Source organism: Conger conger, chromosome 1, assembly GCF_963514075.1.
Source record: "Conger conger chromosome 1, fConCon1.1, whole genome shotgun sequence".
NCBI lineage: Eukaryota > Metazoa > Chordata > Actinopteri > Anguilliformes > Congridae > Conger > Conger conger.
The window spans coordinates 63,228,837-63,244,294 of NC_083760.1; the positions used below are offsets into that span (position 1 = coordinate 63,228,837).

General features: G+C 41.1%; 1 protein-coding gene across 2 annotated transcripts; it reads left to right on the forward strand.

Annotated features, from left to right (window-relative positions):
* The first annotated feature begins 2,142 nt into the window (after positions 1-2,142).
* sh3bp5b (SH3-domain binding protein 5b (BTK-associated)) lies at positions 2,143-15,445 on the forward strand. 2 transcript variants are annotated; one of them, XM_061260169.1, is made up of 9 exons: positions 2,143-2,542; positions 3,604-3,666; positions 5,567-5,695; positions 8,168-8,332; positions 8,699-8,829; positions 9,668-9,710; positions 10,192-10,411; positions 12,329-12,634; positions 13,613-15,445. In XM_061260169.1, exons 1-9 carry the CDS (start codon positions 2,462-2,464, stop codon positions 13,819-13,821), a joined length of 1,347 nt encoding a protein of 448 aa, XP_061116153.1. In that variant the 5' UTR covers positions 2,143-2,461; the 3' UTR covers positions 13,822-15,445. The 2 variants fall into 2 exon arrangements, with proteins under 2 accessions (XP_061116153.1, XP_061116162.1); XM_061260178.1 differs by lacking the exons at positions 8,699-8,829; positions 9,668-9,710.
* The last annotated feature ends 13 nt before the right edge of the window (positions 15,446-15,458 follow it).

A 15,458-nucleotide genomic window follows, 5' to 3' on the forward strand; every position in this document is an offset into this window, starting at 1 on the left:
AAATTTAGATACAGCCCAGCTCGTGCCTGCTGGTGTATGCTTGATGGAGCACTTTAAATGTTAACTGAAAAGTGTAACCGTCTCCCTCAGTGAGAATGGCTATTTGCTTGACTCTTGCTAGGCTTTGCTTTTTGAAGGCACATTGATTCCCAGACTTCAGATAACACATTATTTTTATTGATACATTTTTATTGCTATTGAAATCGATCCTGCCCTGGTGTCCGTGTTTGGCATCAGTGTCAGGATCAGAAGTTATAACCCCTGCAACATGATTGGGTTGCGGAAGGCTGGCGGTTCCGGTGTAGCCACATTAAGATCCATACAGCTCTTGGACCCTTGAGCAAGGCACTGAACCCCGCATTGCACCAGCTTGGTCTAATGAACTGTAAGTCACTTTGGATAAAAGCGGCATATAAATAGCAAGTTGTTGTTGTTGTTGGTTGTAGTATTAGGATACAAGTACCTTAAGTGCGTCTATTTCGCCTTTGACCTCGCCGTACTTTATCTTTTGAGGATTGCTTTTGATGACCTTCACTCAGTTTTCTGGTGTAAAAAACAGCATATACCCACATAAGCTTCAAGATGGGTAGTACTGGTTTCTTGCTGGTCAAGATGGTAGACCAACTTGGTCAAGGTGAAAATGGCTTTTCCGGGAGACCAACTTAGTTACCTTAGTCATGCTGGATCAATTAAAAATAAGAACTAAGAAATTGTTTATGCCATGTTGCCTAATCTGTTTTTTTATTTGTATTTTTTATGACAAACTGCAGAACAATTTCCAGCACAATGATTGTTAATTATGAATATAATTATGAATGGCTATAAATCTAGGCTACTAATTGCTAAATATTTGTAGCCTGTTTTTTCTCCTTTAATCATCAGTTTAGCCTGATAAATTATATTAGCCTACATACCTTTGAACAAGGCTTTAACCTCAGGCCTGTATTGCAGTCATCTTTAGTGCATGGGCGCTAGTCCTCTGAAGTCCCCTTTCTCTTCAGCATATTAAAGGCATGCTCAATTGGGTTTAGATCAGGATTGGCTTAGCTGTTTTTAGCTTTGAAAAACTCTTTAGCAGTATGTTTGGGATTGTCTTGCTGTAGAATGAACCGCTGGCCAATGGGTTTTGAGGCATTTTCTTTTACTTGAGGACATAGGATGTGTCTGTACACTTCATAAATCATTTAGCTACCATCATTAGCAGTTATATCATCGTTGAAGAAAAGTGAGCCAATACCTTCTGCAGCCATACATGCCCAGGTCATAACACCCCCACCAAAGTGTTTCACAGATGATGTGGTATGCTTTGGATGTTACACTCCTCCATAGCGTGGTCTTTTCAAAGACTCTCATCTGACCACAATACCTTTTTCCAGAACTGTAGTTGCTATTTTTAAGTAGTTCTTGGGAAACTGTTACCTGGCCATCCTGTTATGAGGCTAACCATCTTGCATCTTGCAGTTTAGCCTCTGTTTTTCTGCGGACAGTGGTCATTGACAAATCCACACCTGACTCCTAAAGAGTGTTTCTGATCTGTCGGCCAGTCGAGTTTAGTAAGCCTCTAACCGTTTTATTATTGTTTCTCTAGGTACTGAGAGCTCTCTTATACCTGCATTAAGGAGGCAATTAAACACACCTGTGCAGCCATGTGTCTAAAACATTATGGTGCCCAGAAATGGGGGGACTGTGTATAAACATCGCTGTAATTTCTACGTGATGAAACCAAAATGTATAAAAATACCCTTTAAGCAAATCAAGACATAATGGGTCTTTGTCCCAGACATTATGGATGGCACTGTATATAGCCTAATTACATAATTATTCTGCTTTTACAAATAAAGATTTGTAGAATATCCACTCTATTAATTCCATAGGCGAAACCAACCGATGATTGAGCTGTTGCCCCTTGTGAGAACGCAGTGATAGCCCGCTTACATGCCTACACTTCGGGTGCGGCAGTCAGTTTTATTGAGCCTAAAAGTAGGCTATGGGGCATTATGCTACACAAAACACGCTATAACCTATGCATATGTAGCTAAGTAATGACTCCAGGATCATTTTAAACACTAAGATTGATCATTATAATAAATAAATATGCAGCACGTATAATTAATTTATCTGCACACTCTAGAGTGGAAGTTTAACTGGGTGCGCAGAAGGGGGCGGGCAAGGCAGGCAAGAGCGCTTGCCTCTCACTTCATTGCCCTGTCGGCGAAAGACATTTCTAACGCTGGGCTGTTTCGATGGATATTAAATAGAACTTGTCGCTGTTTATTTATTATTGGACAATAATTTTTGATTGAATTTGTTGTTCTGGACTTGGCTTACCCACTGGCTACAAAGAGATAGGATCAGTGTGCTTTAAGGAGCCAAGAGAGTCAGACTTGTTGTATCCATAGCGCAAGGTTTGCTTTGTTCAGAGGCTGCATTCGACAGAAATTGACATCGCCTATTGTCCGCGATGGACAATTTAGAGAAAGGAAATAGATCAGACGAAGATTTAGAATCACCAGAAGAGGAAGAAGTGGACCCAAGAATTCAGGTAAAAATGTACCATTCATTGTGTAAATAAATAAATACTAGCCGTTACAATCGTATATTTGAAAGGGAATGAGCCTACTTTGATGTCGCTAGCTTGTGGTTTTATTCCTGGAATGAGATTATTGCTATTTAATTGCGAATTTTGGATGCATTGCAGTCATTTTCGGAATATGTAGGCTATCTATTATTTGGTGTAATTGTCATTAGACTGCAAGGGTAGCAAATTTACAAGTAAGGCTCTCTTCTTTTGAACAACGATCGAAGGTGACATTATCAATTACAGTCTGAGTGACAGTTTACATCATTACATCTTTTGATTAAGTAGTATTAAATGCAGCGCAATGGACCTCGTTGGACATATTTGGACGGCATTTCTTTCGACACATTTGTGATGCAAAATCTAGTAACAATGCATTCAATGGCATAGCCTTCAAGGACAAATTAAATCTGTATCTTCTTGGGCTCGTTATTTCATCTGACGATTTGGTATGGCCACATGATCAATGTTAGCAACTAAAGAGGTGATAAAGTTAATTTCCTTTGTTCCGAAAAAGCATCCCAGTGACAGCTAACCCCGATCTGCTTGTTGCACAGACCCTTCCTCCTCCAAATACCATACCTTTTGCTATGTGACGCACTCCCTTGGAGTCCCGAGTAGTGCTTTTATAGTAGCCAACTGTGAACTCGTTTGTAGATATCCATTGTGAATGCATTTTGCATCCAGTTTCTAAATAGGTATTCTATGTTTTGGTTTATATATATTTTGAACGGATGTTTTTGTTTGATGGGGTATATTGCTTTGCTATGTTAAAGCCTTTTTAGAGACCTGGTATTAATTTAAATTATTGTACATTTTGTAGGTTAGGATATAGTCTCTTCAAATGGTTATTTTTTTGTCTGAACGTTTGTACTGGCTCCTGCATAAATGGCTAAGCATACTCCAGATGTTGCTGACTTTCTACATTACTCCCTCATGCTCCCTCTTCCCTTCCTACTTTGACCCTGTCTTTGTGTCACTTCTGGCCCTTTCATATTTTCCTTGCATTTATTTTCAACAAACAGGGTGAACTAGAGAAGCTGAACCAATCCACAGATGATATCAATCGATGTGAGACAGAACTGGAGGTATTCTCTTTACAACTGCAGTATATTGTTTTCCACTCTAGCTACACCATATTTTAAAAATGTTTTTTAACCTTAACTTTGGAGGTCAATTTAATTCTAATTTCTAAATTCATTTCTATATAATACTGCCCCACTCACCACTTACAAACAGCCAAAGGCAAATAAGAGAGCAAGAAATATAATTCCAGACACGACTGGAGTGCTATTGTTTAAAAGCAAAGCTTGTCATGGCTATCTTAATAATAGGTTGTTGTTTTTTCAATTGTTATTTTTTATTTTGAGAGTACAGACAGACAAGTTTAACAAGACAGGTGATAATTGTTTCTTGGACGGTATACGTAGAGTGCAGTCCCTAATGTATTCACACAGTTGGTACAATTTCTATTCTTTTGGCTCTGTAGTCCAGCACATTGCATTTGAAATGAAACAATGAATGTGAGGTTTTAATGTCCCCTTTAATTTCAGGGTATTTACATCCATATCATGTAGGAATTCCATCCCTTTTTATACATAGCCCCTCCCATCCATTTTAGAGGAGCAAAATAAATTGGATGGTTGGCTTCTCAGCTGATTCTGGATATGTGTATTCAAGCAAGCTTTCAGTATATAGTCTTGATTCTAGGCTTTTGACAGTCTTTGGAGTCTGTTGTTGGCATTTGTCAACATGAGGACCAGAGTTGTGCCAATGACAGTCAAGGAAGCCATTATGAGGCTGAGAAATATGAAGAAGAAAAAAAAGCTGTATATATTTTGTGTTGGGTGATATCTGCTCAATGGATAACCTTGTTTTGGATGAGTAGTATTTTAGGGTTATTAGTCATAGTGAAGATATGATTGCAGATTTAGTTTAGATTTTTGTTGCTGGCCTGTGATCTACCTCTAGTATGAGAGACTTTATGATACGTCATGTTTTTAATTTGCCATTTTGAAGACAATTTAATTTGACAAGCCAGTGCTGAATTCCTTTGTATAGGTGTGGTTAACACTCTCTTTGTTAACCATTCGCAGAGCAGAATACACTTTGTCCCTTTTTAAAATGCAGACTCAGGTCCTGCACTCTGTTTGTGCCATGTCATCTCTGGTTTGAGAAATTGTGGCATCATTATCAGTCCTTCTTAACATACTGTGGGTTGATATTCAAGTGTTGGATTCAAGCCAGTGTTAAAGGAGCTAGTAGGAAATGTGTAGGATAAGGCACCATGGTATATCATAATTGCAGCAAGTGTGATTGCACCGTTGATAGGCACAGCTCATTCTGCTGTCTTTACTAAAGTTCATTGACTTTTACCTTGGCTGCACTCACCATCCATGTAATTAATTAATGTAACTTTTTATAATAGTTTAAGACTTAAGAATCAAAAGAATCAAAAGATAATCCATATACAGACACAAATAATTAATTGGACCAATCTTTCATATTCATGATGATTTTTTTATCACGTCCATGATGGAAAAAGCTCTTTAATATTTACAATCTGCACATCATTGTAAATTTGAATTGTCATTAGCTGTTGTAGTAGTGACGCCCATCCTGCTTTTTTCAGTGTGTTGTTGATATCTTACTTGGGTCGGTTTGAAGCATGCTTTGGCATTGTCGCCTTGTTAACTCAATCCAATCTAAATTGAATTTGTAGAAATGGCTGTTATCATGAATGGAGGATGCCAGATTATTCACATTCTATTTTTAAAAGCCCTCGATGTTACTTGGATTAATGTGCTCTTGGCCTAAAACAGTGAAAAGGTATCAACAAGCAACACTCTTTGTCACACAATGCCTTTGCGCTGTTTCTGGTGGGTGGGTTTGTGAAGTAGGTGACTAGGGAAAGAATACTTTTTTTTGTGTGGCCTAATGGCACTTGAAGCCTGGATCACTGAGTGTCCTCTGTCCTGTCCTCTGCAGGATGCACGGCAAAACTTCCGTTCCGTGCTTGTAGAGGCCACAGTAAAACTGGAAGAACTGGTTAAGAAGATTGGGAAGGCGGTGGAGGATTCCAAACCATACTGGGAGGCTCGGCGTGTGGCCCGTCAGGTGAGAAGCTGTTTTTCTTTTGTTTTTTTTGGGAGGGCATTTCTACGAGCCAATTTTTTTTTTTTGATCTTCACCTGCAACCTATTCAAGTTGAACATCAACAATAATATATGGCAATGTGAGTGTACTCCCATATACGTATGCATGATGGTAAATCACTAGGAACAAGCTTCAGCATGTTGCTGGTTCTTGGGGCGGAGAGAACTAGTAGCTTTAATGCTGGCTAGACTAGTCGTCTACACAAAAGTATGTTCACAGAAAGTTCTGCCGTACTGGAGGGATAGCTCCAAGCTCAGTGTAATGCTTTCCTCTGATTCTCCTCTATTTCTTGGGGATAATGCTCACAGGGGGATTTCCCCCTTCAAGTTTATTTGTAAACTTAGTTGGTTATTCCAGAGGTAATGACTGCCTGCAAAGAAAACCACTACACTCCCTCTGGCGCTAACAGTCAACATGGTGCCTCTTAGGTCTAAAGGGTCTGACGTTTTTCTCAAACAAGGTTTCCTCTCACACACTTGAGCTGCACGTGTACCTGTTTGGGGCAGTTATTATTAGAACTCAGCTGATGCTAATTAGCATACACCATTCCTAGCAAATATGCTGAGATTTGCTGCCGTAGAACACAGTCTACTTTCAAACTGAGGTATCTCCATTTAGATCAGAGCCACTGGGGCTACCACACAAGTGGGACAATAATTGTTCTTCAGCTACCCAGGGTTTACAGATGATTAGTACTGTTTCATTGTGATGCATTGTGTGGCTTGTAACCTAGTTTGTTGGTTGGACACTGTCCTTGCAACCTTGAGCAAGGCACTTCCTTGAACTACCTGAATTGCTTTGAGGAATGAGTGGTTAAGAAAACGGATGGATGGGCAGTTCTGTTGTAATCGCTCTTGGTGAGTTTGGCAGTGGCTTTTTTCCAAAGGCACTTCCAGGCTTCATCTGCCACTGACCGACCAACCAACACAGAATTTGTTGTTGAATTTGATAAGCGATTTGATAAGCGGCAGTTTGAATGCTTTCTTTGTGTTGGTCTGTCAGTGGCACAGTGTTGTTCCACCCTCTATGGACGAGGGCAGAGAAGAGTTGAGGTTGTGAGGAGATGCTGCCAGGAGATCAAAGTGCTATTTTAAGGTAGCACCTTGGCTCGCTTTGTTTGAGCTCTTGTTCACATACCTCAGAGAAGTTGGCCAAGAAAATTTATAGCAAAAGACTTCATGAAAATGCCTTTTTTTTGTTATCTAGTCTTAGGTCAACCCACAGTCATTATGCTGCTCTGAGAATGATGGGCGCCCTCTCCCTGGGAAAGCTGGGTTCCAGACTGAACTCTCTCTGTTGTGGGATGATGATGCACTGAGACAGGGTTGCAGTCTGTATTCAGCTCATTATCATTGCCAATTACTGCACTGCTGGATTGAAGCAGCATGCTAATGTTCGATCTGCCTATTAAAGAGAATTTTTCTCAGTGCCACCATGACACACACAAAAGGGCTGGTGCTAAACTTCTCTGGGGTGGATTGTAGGGTTAGATCCCTATCTTCATATATTGAGCTGAATATGATTGGTGACCTACATTTTACTGTAATGATTTGCCTTCCTAAGACTGTTTATCTTGTCTTTTCTGTGAATACTGTCACTTCAAGTAACTCTGATCAACACATAAAGTAAATTGTCTGTTGTTCAGAGTAATTGACTGATTCCAATCCACACCTTGTTTTCTTGGCCCTCAGCTTGGCAAACAGGACAAATATAATCTTAAATCCCACACTTCTGCACTCTGGGTGTTGACAGTTAGATACAAAGTATATATGGTTCCTTACTTTCAATGGATGTGTGACCTATGACTTGTGGTAATTATCTCCCTATTCCATGGTATTTCATCCTTGGAATAATTCTACAGAAATCGAGCAAATTCAGAGTTTGGAAAAGGTGGAGATTAGTATTGTTTTTCCAATCATCTAAGATATACTCCAACAAAATGAAATTATACACCCAAATGATGATTTTAATTGACTCTGTTGAAAAGTCCTTTTTTTATCCTGAATGTTAAATCAAATATAAATGTTGATTAATGAAATGGAGTGAAAACTCCATACACATTTCCTCTGTAAAATTGACAAATATGATCATATGAATTTAATATATCCTTATTTATTAGATTTTATAAACCCTCAGATTTAAAAAAAATTGATTATTCATATTATTCAAATTTTTAACCAAACAACGTTTTTTTCATTTGTGACCACATCGTTGCGGTTGTGGCGGCTCTTACTACTTCCTAGCACTACTAAATAATAACACTTCTAATCATAAATAGAGGATCACGAGCAATAAATGACTCAACTGTTTACTGATTTGGACTGACATATTTTTTCTCGATTTGGCACTTCAGTTGTGATGCCCATCCTGAAATGGGGGTTGGGACTCCTTTCTGTATTCCTAACCTGCTGTTTACCTTTCCTATGTCCACAGGCCCAACTGGAGGCCCAGAGGGCCACACAGGACTTTCAGAGAGCTACAGAGGTGTTACGGGCTGCCAAGGAGACCATCGCCCTTGCTGAGCAGAGGCTTTTGGAGGAGGACAAGCGGCAGTTTGACTCCGCCTGGCAGGAGATGCTCAACCACGCCACCCAGAGGGTGAGTGGGTTACAGTACCCACTGGGGAAGTACTCAGGAATGACTCACGCTCTATCAACCCTGTGTATACATTGGCTAGAACACGCTGCTTCATTTGGCTGTTGCACTGTGGGACAGGGGCCATGTGTCACATGGACATCATCATCATTGTCAACAATGTGGGTTACCCATAGTTCAATTTTTCATGGTAATAATTGTGTTCCATCATCACTGTTCAAAGAAGTACAGACTACTTTTAACAAAACAATATGATGCATAAGAACCAAATACCATGATGAAATGGGCTGTTAGGAAAATCACAACTCTTTTCAGGTGAGACTTTGAAAGAAAAATGGCCTGAGAGTGCTTCCTATTTGGCCACTGCAGGTAATGGAGGCAGAGCAGACTAAGACACGTAGTGAGCTGGTGCACAAGGAGACAGCAGCCAAGTACAATGCAGCCATGAGTCGCATGAAGCAGCTGGAGAAGAAACTAAAGCGCACAATCAACAAGTCTAAGTGAGTAATCACGAATCACCCAAATGGGTATGAACTAGATTAGTGGATGTTGGCTGGACCTTAGCTGGAGCTTGAGCCTAGTTGGAAAATGACCATTCCATTAATGAACTCTGAATGAGCTGGATATTTAAATATTAATGTTGATTAAAGATCATTAATGATCTGCTTTTCCTTGAATATCTGCGACATATTTTTATATTTTCATATTATTATTATTATTACATTATTGGCATTTGGCAGACGCTCTTATCAAGAGTGAAGTACAGACTAAGCAGGGGACAATCCTCCCCTGGAGCAATGCAGGGTTAAGGGCCTTGCTCAAGGGCCCAATGGCTGTGCGGCGATTATTGTGGCTACAACGGGATTAGCACCACCCACCGTGCGTGTCCCAGTCATTTACCTTAACCACTATGCTACAGGCCGCCCCATCACCAGTTAGAATTTGAAGAAAGTGTGCCCAAAGAAGACTCACTGCTCAAGCTGCTGTGCTTTGACTGAACCGCATGTTTCCCTTGACTTAATGGAATAGAGAGTAAGTGTTGCTGAAGAAGAGAGATAAGGAATAGGATTCATCTCCCATTGAGTCTTTTCGCTGGTCCACAAAGGTCTGGGTTAGGGTTAGGTGTATTTAAACTGGCATAAGCAGGGTTTCAGAGATGTAATGCTTGTCTTGGTACTCCACCTGGACAAAGTGTAATGATTGGCTGTGTGACTGTAGACCATACCATCCAAAGAGATCTCAAGGAGTGTTACGACTCATCATGTTTTTCCAGTCTACTGCAAGAACAGTGATATGTACTGCATGTATTATTGCTGAAAATAATTCTCTCTCCCATAGGCCCTATTTTGAACTGAAGGCAAAATATTACTTACAACTTGAGGTATGTCATGATTGATGGCTGTTGTTGACATGCTCTTGTGGTACCTTTTTAACAGTTCTTCACAATAATACAATTGGTGTAAAATGTACTGGGATACAGTACATTGCTTCTCATGCCTGGTTATGTTTCCCTGTGTAATATATTTTACTCAGTTTTACATGTAAGCTTCACACTTTACATGTGTTTTTGAAACATGATTAGGCTACATCAGTTCATCTTAAATCCATTTTGGCCACACATTTGACCCACATTTGATTACTTATACTTTTAATTGGATAAATCAGCTCAAGTTCTGTGTTCACTGGTAGAGTAGTAGCACCTGGCTAACCAGGTAGTAGATTAACCCGCACTGTTCTGGACTTTATTTGTGGTCCGCTGCCCTGTCCTGCATCACCACACGTTTTACAGCCATATGTTGTGAGGAATTCAGTCACCTTCTCATCTCAGACCAGCTTCTTCTTGGCATATTGATTCTCTGCAGCAGCTGAAGAAGAATGTGGATGACTTGCAAGCCAGGCTGACCCTGGCCAAGGGCGAGTACAAAACAGCACTACACAACCTGGAGATGATCTCCGATGAGATCCATGAGCGCCGGCGCTCCTCTGCTATGGGGCCCCGGGGCCGGGGGGTCGGTGCTGAGGGTGATAGCAACTCTGGCGATGACATCGCTAACTTCAAGATGGAGTCTGATGGCATCTCCAGTGAGTATGAAGAAATAGTGGCACAAAAGCTGGTAGTTCTGCACTGCAGCTTGTATAATCAATTCCATGTCTACATTTGTGTGACTGATGTTTTATATGCAATGGGGTGATCTCACTTTTGCTTCAGGGTAGAGAAACCGAGCAAACTGAAAATGACTAAAATAAAAGATAGACAGCATCTCAATTCATGCTTTGCTCTCCCTTGTTTTTGACAAGGCGGTTGACAGGGACTGAAACGTACCTATTTGTTGACGTTTGGCTTCTGTGTCTGCTGTGGGGAGGCTGCCAATACTGGGAGCAACCATGCTCTGCTCGGTGCTTAATGTGATTAATCTGTTGACAGCATTTTGAGGTTCCAGTAACTTGGTTCTCTGCCACCTGTACTGCAGCATTGGCCACAGAGCAACAAAAGTATATCTGTTTAAGTCCTGTTCAAGTCTACAACTGAGACAGGAATGCACCGCCCCCTTCTGGCTCTCCATGTCTCGGGAACAACTGTGTCAGGGATATGCCTCTCCCTGGGGTCAAACACTGAACAATAAGAACACAGACGATCCCTACAGTACTACCTTTTAATGGGTCAGAAGGGTGAAGTCTGATTTGTGCAAGAATTGCCTGGGCGAAGTCTAATATGGTTTACTGCATTTAATGACACATAACAGCTACTGCACATTATATCATTCAGTTGTGCATTTGGGTGCCATATCCAGACATCCACCTGAAGTGCAGTCTTTTCCCCAAAGCATCCATAACATTGCAAAAACATTACCACATACTCACAATATTGTGGCTATTTTGTGAGAAGGCCACATCTCAGCTGGGCAGCCAAGTTGGCTCAATAATCTCTGTAACCAGAATAAGCCAGCTGGTTATGTTATCCTAACAAAGTTAGATGTCTTTCTTAAAGACAACAGCATTAATTAGCCTGGGACACTTAGAGTCCGTATTCATGATATATTTCCTCACTGAATTCCTTGGCTACTGTTTGATTTATAGGGCATCCTTGCTGTTTGTGAGGGCACCGTCCCACTTTTACTGTGAGGCTTCTGGGCAAAGAGCCCAGATCTTCTTTCAGGTGTACAAGGACTGGACTCAGCAGTATGTGGAATTTTCAGTGCGGATAGATACTGTAGGACATATTACTCTTTGAGGAGTATTACAAAACTGGAGTGTGCTTTATAAAATTAGATTTGACCATCACAAAAAAAAATTGTATTAGTCAAGTAAATTGTCAAATAGCTTCTTGTATGGCTGTTTGTTACGGTTATTTTATAATGAATCCCTTTTGTATGTATGTTGTACTTAATTGGATTTAACTGTATTTTTGTGCTATTGCTGCTGTGAAGGGCTTTGTAAGCCTTGTAAATGCATTCTTAAGTTCACTTAATTTATAAACAATAGTAAATAGGCTTAGATCCTTTTCACTTGTGCAGTGTTACAAAACATGTTAATACCATGCAAATAATTGGGTATAAATGAGAGTTTTGTTCTGCACAAACTGAATATTAACTACAGGGCTATAGCATGTTGTCAAAGATCTGTGCTGATACCTTGTGCAGGCTGATGCTAGCGATGGGGCTGGCTGATCAATTTCATTTCCTGTCTTTTGTGGCTTTCAGCAAATGCAAACATTTCACTTAAAATGTAGTTTTTGTGATCAATATAAATATGTGTTACTTGCAAAAGCTTTATTTCCATTCATTGGGATCTAGCTTGGTTTCAAAATCAGTACAGTAGCTTTAATTCTGCTTTATCAGCAGTGATGTTTGTATGTGTATGTATATAATAGGTTTTTTAATTGATTAAGTTGATTGACAGTTTTTAACACTTTTATGTATAAAATTGACTGAGGTTCTATCTCAGCCAAATGAAAGGCAGGGGTATTCCTGGTTGTTGACGGAGGTTGTATTGTTGCAGTGACATCGGAGTCCTTCGAGGATGACCACTGTGGCATCGCCATGTCAGAGGACGACTCAGAGACCCAGTCCACCTGCAGCTTGAGCTCTGGAAATGCCAGCCCTGTGGATCTGCTCTGCCCCTTCCCCCCTTCCTCACCCTCTCCCTCTTCATCCTCCTCACCCTCACCCTCACCCTCTTCTCGCCCCAGCAGTCTAGACCTGCCCAGCCCAATCTCCCTGTCAGATTTTGGCCTCATCTCTCCTGTCCTGGGCCCTAGGAGTGAGTGCAGTGGAGCATCTTCACCCGACTGTGACCTGGAACGAGGTAAGAAAAACTGCATACGTCTGTATAAGTATAAGAAAGTGCAAAGTATATGACCACGTGTGTATGCATGAATGTGCCAGCTGGGTTAATGGTTAAAATGTGTCTGACTCTGCAGATCTGTATGTGTGTATCCATATTCATTGAGACAAATGACAGTATCTTTATATCCTGTTTGGCTTGCACCAGCACCTGCTGGGGAGTCTATTCATCATTGTCATTTGAAGTTGCACACATTTACTGTGATAGAAATAACAGGCAAGCAAAACTGCAGTAGAATTCATAATTTATGATTTCCCTGAGCACCTCTGCAAAGTTGCTCAAGTAGGTTACAGGAGTTAAAAAGAAGAAAACTCTCAGAATATTTTCACTTGGTGTATAGTATGGAGCCGTGTAGTCATCTCTATACGATATATACCGAGGTAAAAAAAACAGACCTCACTAGTATTAAAATGCACTTACAGCTCTACCTGCCTAAATATTGCATCATGCTTTAGAATACAAACTATTTACTTCTCTTTATTTGAATGAAGATTAATTTCCACTCAGACAAAATGAGGCTTCTCAGTCAACTTAATAAAGCAAATTAAGAGTTAGATGGAATTTCACATCATACAGAAAGTGAATAAGGTGTAAAAGAAGGCGACCTTGATATGAGCCTGGGGCAGATTTAGAGGATGGGTCTGATGTTAGACTAAGATAAGCACATTCAAACAGATTTTGCTTTCACCTAAGTTGCTCATAATGAGCAAAGCCTGGTCATCTGGCCTTTATGATGCTTTTATAATGGTTACTCTTTATATGAGTTTTAGAATAAAACATTCCCGTTTGAATGGGACGAAAATAACTGTTTATTTGGATCTGGACTAAGCTTTTAATGCAGGCTTCTGTCATTAGGAGCCCTGCTTGGCTGTTCATTGGCCATCAACCTACTGGTCATTTCTTCTAAAGGGAACTGTGTGTGTGCCTGCCTGTGTTCAGGTGACCGGGCAGAAGGGGCAGAGAGTGAGCTGGACAACGTTCTCAACAACAACACCACCAACCATAAGAAAAGCTTGGGGCTGGAGAGTCGCTTTGGACGCCTGTCCCTGAAGCGCCCAAAGATGGACAGCACAAAGAAGACCGAACATGACCGATTTAGCCTGGCCCGGATCCCTGCCCCCACTCTGGTTCTGTTCAACGGGGTGTGAGGGCAAGGTGTGTCCTACCCCCTTTCACCCACCATCCCCACCTCTCCACCTCTCCATGTCTGAGCTCTCCCACCCATAAGCTCAACAAAATGGCCAGACGTGCATCAGAAATGACTGAAACCACAAAGGTTACTGTAAAAAAGTTCTGATTATGTTGCTTAGAGATGAGGTGTGAGAAGCCCTCGGGCTAAATGCTGGTCACCTTTGCCCTCTTAGGTAGTGTACATTCAGGACAGCATGGGTTATAGTGTTCAACAGTGTGATTGTGATTGTGTGGTTATTGACTTGACCCCCATATCCTTCACCTACAGTACATTACTGGCCTTCTGGCAGGGTCAGAGAGTCATAGTAAGTGCAAGCTCTGTTAATATGGTGTCAATCGGTGGTGTTTTGACAGACATGTGAATGTGCAGATTTTGGAAACATACAGCTCCTGGGCCATATGATGTAGACTCATATGTTCAGGCTGTTTTTCATGCCATATTACTTTTTCAAAAGGTATCTTAGCTGACTGAGATATTAAGCTGAAAATATGTAAACATCTTGGACTTTAATACTGCCAGAGATGTACCTCCTGCAGAACTCTACAATCATCACCTCTGAACCAGTCAATAGCCTACTTTTCTGGAGCTAAATCTAGCTCAGGTTGTTGTATATCAGTCTACAGGCTTGGTTTAGCTTAGTTGCACTGCAGTTTATACCACAGAAGGACCAGCACTGCATGGTGCAATGGTCCCAGTCCTTCATGTGGGGAAGCACAGACCAGCAGAGGAGGCAGAGCAAGACCACCCCATTACCATCCAAGCTATAATCAACTGCATCCCCAAGAAGTCTTCTTAGCCAGAAAACATATCTCCAAACTTCACCACAACCAACACATTCCTGATACCCTCGCCCCCTTCTTCCAACCCTCTCTCTTCGATCCAGTTCAGTACTTTATTCCGGGTCAGTGCTTCATGTTACATTGTCACCTGCAGGGCGCACAGAATAAATGAGCTTCCAGATGCTGTGAGACAGCACACCAGTCCCCTCATCTGTCTCCCTGTCACCACTGTTCCTCGCACTGAACGAAGGAAGCCTGCAGCTTTCAAAAAAAGCAATATTCAAGCATGGAATTCTTATTTTCCAGATATCACAGGGATGTTTGGACAATCATAAACTTTCAGAGGTGACATGTGATGTGCCAGAATTTTCTGGTACTACCAGTGGGTGGGTGTGAAACATTGAAGGCGCACGGTAAGCCAACCCGACAAGCAAACAGTATGCAGCAGACAATATTAAAATTGAGTGTTGCAATGAGCTGGAAGTGGGAAAGTACACCTCCCACCTTCTTCTTCTGTAATTCACAGCATCCGCTTAGCCTTGAGCTGTTCTTGCGGTCACCTGGATGGCTGTCTGTACCATGCCCATGCGGCCGGTCTGATCTCTAGTATTGTGTTTGACTCTGTGTGCATAATGTTGTAGAGTTAAACCCGTCTTTATCGCTCCCAGTGGTACTCTTGTGTGTTATCAAAAGGAGAATAGGGAGATTCCATGCAGAACAGTATTTTTCCAATGTCTCGTTTTGGTGTCTAATGAATTTGTGTACCCATTTTCAGACTAAATAAAGAGATTATCACCACAATACTTCATATTCA

What these genes read in the sequence shown, in the direction of transcription:
- sh3bp5b (XM_061260169.1), top strand. Translation starts at nt 2,462, where the DNA reads ATGGACAATTTAGAGAAAGGAAATAGATCAGACGAAGATTTAGAATCA. An exon ending in CTCGGCGTGTGGCCCGTCAG is followed by an intron (nt 5,696 to 8,167) that starts GTGAGAAGCTGT and finishes CTATGTCCACAG; the next exon opens with GCCCAACTGGAGGCCCAGAG. An exon ending in GGAGTCTGATGGCATCTCCA is followed by an intron (nt 10,412 to 12,328) that starts GTGAGTATGAAG and finishes GTATTGTTGCAG; the next exon opens with TGACATCGGAGTCCTTCGAG.